At 32.9% G+C, this 7,407-nt stretch overlaps 1 protein-coding gene across 2 annotated transcripts in view; it reads right to left on the bottom strand.

Moving 5' to 3' along the window:
• KIN (Kin17 DNA and RNA binding protein) overlaps nucleotides 1-7,407 on the bottom strand; it is a 29,294-nt gene continuing 21,887 nt past the window's right edge. Inside the window, exons 10-13 of one of the 2 annotated variants that reach the window (XM_004379704.2) lie at nucleotides 6,724-6,792; nucleotides 5,818-5,917; nucleotides 4,176-4,276; nucleotides 1-901 (exon numbers count right to left, since the gene is read on the bottom strand). In XM_004379704.2, the coding sequence (XP_004379761.1) occupies nucleotides 839-901; nucleotides 4,176-4,276; nucleotides 5,818-5,917; nucleotides 6,724-6,792 (333 nt within the window). In that variant the 3' untranslated portion in view covers nucleotides 1-838. The remainder of the gene's footprint in view (nucleotides 902-4,175; nucleotides 4,277-5,817; nucleotides 5,918-6,723; nucleotides 6,793-7,407) is intronic. The other variant, XM_023734390.1, reaches the window with a different exon arrangement.

Below are 7,407 nucleotides of genomic sequence, written 5' to 3'. Positions count from 1 at the left end.
GTGGAAACAACTCAAATGTGCATCAACTGATGAATGGATAAACAAAATGTGGTATATACATACAATAAATATTACTTAGCAATAAACTGGAATGAAGTGCTGATACATGCTGTAACATGGACGAACCTTGAAAATATTTTAAGTGTAAGAAGCCAGTCAAAAAGACCATTCATTGTATAATTCCATTTATATGAAATTTTCAGTGAGGACAAAGCCATAGAGAAAGAAAGTAGGTTAGGGACTGCAGAAAGAGGGAATTAGGGAATTGACTAGTAATGGGTCCAGGGTTTCTTTTTTGGGGTGATGAAAATGTTCTAAAATTAGATAGCAGTGGTGGTTGCACAACTCTGTGAATATATACTGAAAATCACTGAATTATACATTTTAAATGGGTGAATTGTATAGCATGTGAATTATACTTCAATAAAGCTTTTATATTTATAGTTCAACTTTTTAAAATCTACAGTTACTATATTTATAGTTCAAATACTGCTAAAAATAGAGGGTATGTAAAGGATATCCTCCAATAATATGATTCTAAATTGTCTTGTATAAAACACTTTACAATAACATCCTTTTAATAAAGATAAAAAAAATCATCAAAAAATATTACAAAGGAAACAAAAATAACAAAGACAAAATTACATAGTCTTGATACTTCATAAGACATAATTAGATTTTTATATAAGTTTAGCGCAACAACTATACAGTAGTATTTAAATAAATCCATTTGTTTTATACAAAAGAAACACCCTAACACAGTAGAGTCTCATAATGCCTTAGAGAACACCAATTTGATGCTTTGGGATTTTAATGTGTTGTTAACAAATTTTCAAACTCAGGCAAGTTTAGATATATCTTCATATTGAATTCCTTCAACTCTGCGTCCTTTTAAAGGGCCCTACAAATTAAAATAATTTTTAAAAAAGGTTAAAAACACACATATACTTAAAAGATGAGAACATGACATCATACTTATGGACACAAATGTACCTTTTCCATATCACTAAAGTACTACTAAGGTAGCTAATATTTCTATACTTCTAAAAATTTTAGAAATCATCTACAGCATTCTTATTAGGAACTACTTTCTTCAATGGTATTTGAAAGAATTCTGAGCTGCTCTATTAATAAGTACTATGGCAGAGATTCACTAGCTGTTCAGTATCTCTTCTGCTCCCTAGATAGTTACTGCACTTCCTAGCTCCCCTTGTAGTTAGGTGTGGCCATATGACAGAGCACTAAACCTTGGAAGTGAACAGAAATGATGTGTGCCACTTCCAGACCCAGGCAATATCCTCCCCTACACAATCCGTCATGCTCACTTCCCTTTGCCTGATGCACATAAACATGGCAACCAAAAAAAGGCCCTTGTGGAAGATGGTAAACGTATGAGTTGGAAGGATCCTGGGTCTACAAATCACCACTTAGAAAAGGTTACTCCCTGATCAAGAATACCCATTTGTACTTTTAGAATGAGAAGTTAATTTCTATCACGTTTGTGCCATTATAAACTTGGAGGTTTCTTTTTTACAGCAAATATTTTAAGTAATACAGATACTCATACTCAAATGGTAGTTGGCCTGGTTTAGCTGTGATAGTTAGGCTGGCCTATATTATAGAAAATAAATCCAACTTTAAATACATTCTCTTCTTTCCTCCATACCCAACAAAAAGGGAAAGAAGAAAATCTGACTAATTAAAGACAATACCTGTCATAAAAGCTGATATAACCTAGGAAGACAGCGGTTAAGAATATGGCCTCTGGAGCCAAACTACCCCAGTTCAAATTCCACCTTCAGCGAGTGATTTATCACTTATATATCATTGGGTTGTTGGGAGGAATAAATTAATTAATACAGATAAAGTGCTTAGAACAATACCTGCAAAATAATAGGAGTGTGAGCGTAACAACCATCAACTTTCATTATTATTAAATCTTTTGGTTAAAATTTAAAAGTTAGTCCTCTCTCTTGCAAAATATAAGATGATGAAGATGACATGGTAACTATAGCCCTGGACTAAGATTCTGACTTTTTTTTTTAAACTGAGAATCATACCTTCCTGCAAAGATGCTTTATAAAATATCATTCTTTTTAATATATAATAATGATTTTACTTAAGGGGAAAAGTTCTCAGATAAAGCATGACCCAGGTTGAATTTTTCAATATCACATTTAAAGGTCTATGGTCAATTACACTTATCTGAAAGAACTATAAATCTGGGGAAGAAGAAGGAAGCCAAAGATTTGGGTTATTAGGCAAATAGCTAAAAAGCCGAGGCTGATTTTGAACAATTTATTACCTATTAAAAAATATGCTTAATAAATGGGTAAATTTCAAATATGATAACTGACACTAAAATTTAAGATGTCAGAAATTATTAAAAAAAAAAAAGCAGAAGAAATCAATTAAAACATTCATTTGCTTTGTGGTCATGACTCAGAGAAAACATGGGGACATACGAGACACACACACAACATATTTTATGTGGGCAGGTTACTAAAAAAAAAAAAAGAAAAACTCAACAGGGAGGTTTCCTCTTCCAAAGGTACAGGCTGGTTTGCAATCAACAAAGCTTTTTATGTGGATTTGCATATAAATTCTATGGCAGTGCATGGGGTATTAAGAATTAATAATAAGGAATTTAAGGTCTTATGTAAGCTGTCTTCAGAAGGAAAGATCAGAAACTTGCCTTTCTCCTAATTACCTAATTCTGTTTAGAACTCTGAAGTACTAAACTACATATCTTCATCTCTAAATGACAGAATTTTTCATCTCCAGTACAGTGATTTTTAGTATTTTTTTTTTGGGGGGGGGGGAGGATTAATACATTAGAAAGGAAGATGAAGCTGTGGGTTTACAATGAGGGAGGTAGGAAATTAACTCTTGATGAAAATCTTACAAACTGTGAACCAAAGACTTCTTGATTGAACCTAGAATATCCTCAATAGTAATAGGTTGTTTTGTACATCTCTTAGATGAAAACATGAAGCAGGATCTAAATTTCATAGTATTAACAAATTAAAAAGTGGAAAATAATCAATCTATCAAGGAAATATGGGGTTTTCCATGACCTTATACAGACTGTGTCAAACAGAAAAATCTTCTGAGTATTGTTTTTTTTAATCTGTTGATTAAGTCAGACTGATAAACTTTTCCATGCCAGGTCAGGCTCCCTCCCTCCACTATCCTCTCTGTATTATGTGACAGTTTTTAGGCTACCACTGTCAAAGACAGGGAAAAAAAATGCCTAATTTACTTAAATGTGCATTCTTATCAAATAAGGACCTAAATGGTTTTTCCAGAAAATCTTCCTGACACACATATTCTAAAACATGTCCATGGACGCGTTTAGGGAGCCTGTGAACTCCAAAAGAGTATACAAAATTTGGCAATTATGTGTAAATTTTTGGAGAGTCCAAAACTTTCACCAGACCTTCCAAGGGGACTATTATCCCCCAAAATATAAAGGCCACTGAACTGGAGATAAAAAATTCTGTCATTTAGAGATAAAGACACGTAATGTGGTACGTCAGAGTTCTAAACAGAATTAGGCAATTAGGAGAAAGGCAAGTTTCTGATCTTTCCTTCAGAAGACAGCTCAGACCTCACCTGGCCTCACTCACAAGACCTGTCAGTGAACTACCATCTTTAAACAAACTACTTTACTGATCTCTGCTAAATGCTTTATGAAAGAACATAGGACATAAAAATGTTGATCTCTGTGGCTCTTTCTCCATTAACTATAACTATACTTTGCCCACTATTTTGACTCTGCCAAATAGTTTTATATTAGGTAAGTGAAAAAAAGGTCAGGATACAAAACTGTACATATTGTATACAATTTTATAAAATAAAAGACTGGAAAGAAATAGATCAAAATATTAAGGGGGATTATCACTGAGTTGGAAGATCATGGGTAATTTCTTAAATTATTTATACTAACTTGTATTTTTCAGGTTTTATACAATAATTAGAGATACAATGCTTTATACAATAATTAGAGATAAAATGGCATTCATTGGGGAAAACAAGCTTATAGATTTCCAAACAGGAGAGAAGGCAAACAAGACTTAAACTCTAAAATAAAACCAAGATCAAGTCAATGAAAAAGAACAATGGTATATTTTTAAAGCATTTTAAAATTTCTGTCTTTGTGTAAGCATACGTACAGTTTCAATAACTATAGTAGCTGAAAAACTCTTTTCATTGATGGATTCTAGGGTACCTTCATTTCCTCTGTAGCCTCCATTTAAAACTAGAATTCTTTTTCCTACAATAGAAAATATAAAACTTAATGCAAAGAAAATGTCTACTTCTTTTTTCATTCCATTACAGCAAAATGAAGTTATATCGAATGAATATAACTAAAACAAAACCCTTCTCTTAGAAGTTTTAATCATTTAAGTACTGTGTAACATTCTTAAGTATAGTTTGTGGATACTTTAGTATAACATTATAAGACTCCTCATTTATTTCACTTATTTTTTAAAAGGATATGTTTTAGTTTTAGACTGTAAGGAGTGTAAGGTACTTGGAGGAAATGCTCAGTCCACAAATAACCAGAAAACTTTTAGCTTACTTTGTCTTCTGTTAAAATTCGTAAGATGACTCCGCAATTTTGTAAAAATTTAAACATATCCCTACCATATGACAGAGCCATTCTATTTCTAGGTATTTACCCAAGAGAAATTATAAGTCCATATAAAGACTTCTACATGAATGTTCACAGCAGTTTTTTATTTTTAACAGCCAGAAACTGTAAAACGTCCACTAACAGGTGATTGGATAAACAACCTGTGGGATATTCATATAAAGAAATACTACTACTCAGCATAGAAAGGAATGAACTATGGACATACATGATAACATGGATGAATCTAAAATAATTATGCTGAGTAAAAGAAGCCAAACAAAAAAAAAAGGACATACTGTATGATTTCATGTGCATAAAATTCTAGAAAAAATGCAAACTAATCTATAGTGACAGAAAGCAGATCAGTGGTTACCCAGGAAGAGAGAGGAGGCAGAACAAAAGAGGCGGGAGGGATTATAAAGGGAAATGAGGAAACTTTGGGGGCAATGGATATATTCATTACCTTCATTGTAGTGATAGTTTCACGTGTTATGACTTATCATATCGTATATTTTATATAACTCGTTGCCATCAAGTCAATTCCAACTCAGAGCGGCCCTATAGGACAGAATAGAACTGTCCCATAGGGTTTCCAAGGTGAGCAGCCAAGCTCTTAACCACTACGCCACCATGGCTCCATATTTTATATATGCGGTTTACTATATGTCAATTAAAAAAATTTTTTTAATCCATAGGATTAGTTTTATTTTACAAGGGGGAAAAAGAGTGAGATGGGGGAATAAGAATAAAGAACACGGTAAGAGGACACTTTACAGACTGATATTATCGTTGCACCAAAGTACCCAAATGGAAAGACAATTAAGGGGAAAAAAATGCAAAATAATACACACTTTCACATTATAATCCAGGTAGCTAACATAAACATAACCCTAATATGAGTGATTTTAACCATATATGTCTATGTTTTGCTTCAGAAAAAAAAAAGTATTCTGAAAAATGAAGAATTCATTCATGTCACACAACAGCTTTATGAGAGGATTGATAAACTACCAAGTAATCTGAAGTCAAATAAGGATCAGTTATACTGGCAGTGATATATTCCTAAAAAAGGAAACTTCTCTCCAGAACCATCAAGTAATGTCAAAAAACTATGGTTTTAAGAATGGAATCACTCATTTTGATGGCATACATATTAGATGGTCTACAAAAAGATTTACCTGGTGCTGGTATTACTGTTTCTAAATGAGTTTGGTCAAGTTTCAGCTTGTCTCCAGAATCAATCATCTTTACAACAGCTGTATATTTGTCAATTACTTCCTGTCATGTAAAATTAACACTTTTACAGGATGAACACAAATTTAAAAGGAGAAAAATAAACAGAACGAAAACAAATGAAACTCCAGTCAAAAGATAAGTTGATTCCTTCTGTAAATGACACTATTTTATAGATTCCATATACAGTTTCTCAGCATATAGTTCTCAATCAAGAACTCAATTCAAACCTTAGTTAAGGTTTTCAACTGGAAAGAATAAGAGACTAGTGATCTTAGAATAAGACCTTAAGATACACAGAGCAAGAGGGGTTATTTTGCCTAGCTTAAATTATAGTAGAAGGGCAATTCATGCATGCACAAGGCTAGGTGCTAGGATGAAACTGTATTTAGGAAAAACAAAAGGGAGAAAACAACTAGAGTGTTCATATAAACTTTAAAATCCTAGAGCAGTCAAAAAAGAGATGCCTGAGAGATCAGGCAAAAACACAAGAAGCACATCTTTGGAACTCTGGGGGCATAATTATACTGCCCATCATTAACGAAGAGAATATATCTTACTCACTATATCAAGGCATGCATACTGAGTTGTTTCTTTTAAGAGGCATCGATGGGATATCATATGTACATATACAATTTGCCCAAGTAAGAAAACAGACCAAGGTTAAGTATATACTATGGTTGCATATGAAATATTTTTCCCACAATTATGAATTTAACTTTCTTTTTATGGAGCCATCAAGAACCTCAATGCCTCTGCTACTAGGTGTTGGTTTCAAGGAATACCAAACAGCTTCACTAGTCACCCACCAGCTTTTTTCACAAATTCCATTCACAGCTTCATGTCCTTACCTTAACAATACCCTTCTTCTTATGATATTTCTCGCCAAGTTTTTTGGTTATAATTTTCACAATGATTTCCTAGAAAATAACAACAAAGTATAAAGATGAAAAGAAAGACATAAATTATCTTTTCTATTTTACTCCTTTATTTTAAATCATGTGCTCTGGTAAATAATAAATTGTGGTGTTCTCGAAAGATTAGATAGGAAACTTGGGGGGCTGTGAGTTTATGTTAATGGGTAAGAACAACTCAGAAAAGGAGGGTGAGAATGGGTGCATAACTTGAAGAATGTAATCAATTGTACATGTAGAAACTTGAATTGGTGTTATGTTCTGCTGGGTATATTCTCAACAACAATAAAAAGAAAGAAAAAAATTATGGTGTTCTAAGCCTTCCTAACAAGGCAAAACATTTCCTTGGTCATCTTTCATTCCTTCTTTCTCTTCTTTTACTCAACATAATTACCAAGAAGGAAAAAATATACATATATAATGGCTGCTTTCCACAGTAAAGGTTTCTTGAAATCTAGGACTTTTATCTGTAAAATCTAGACTCATCATATCTTTCATAGATGGCATCTTTCTTTCTCTGCATTCAAGGAAATGAAAAGTGTCAAGTATATTGTACTGTTGGTGTTCACTGCTGATAAAACCTTACATTGCAAAGGTCTCATTAGGAAACTGCAAGGAACT

Source organism: Trichechus manatus, unplaced genomic scaffold (assembly GCF_000243295.1).
Source record: "Trichechus manatus latirostris isolate Lorelei unplaced genomic scaffold, TriManLat1.0 scaffold00067, whole genome shotgun sequence".
Lineage (NCBI taxonomy): Eukaryota > Metazoa > Chordata > Mammalia > Sirenia > Trichechidae > Trichechus > Trichechus manatus.
Note: the sequence above shows the minus strand (reverse complement) of the source record. Positions and strands in the feature narration are given on the sequence as shown.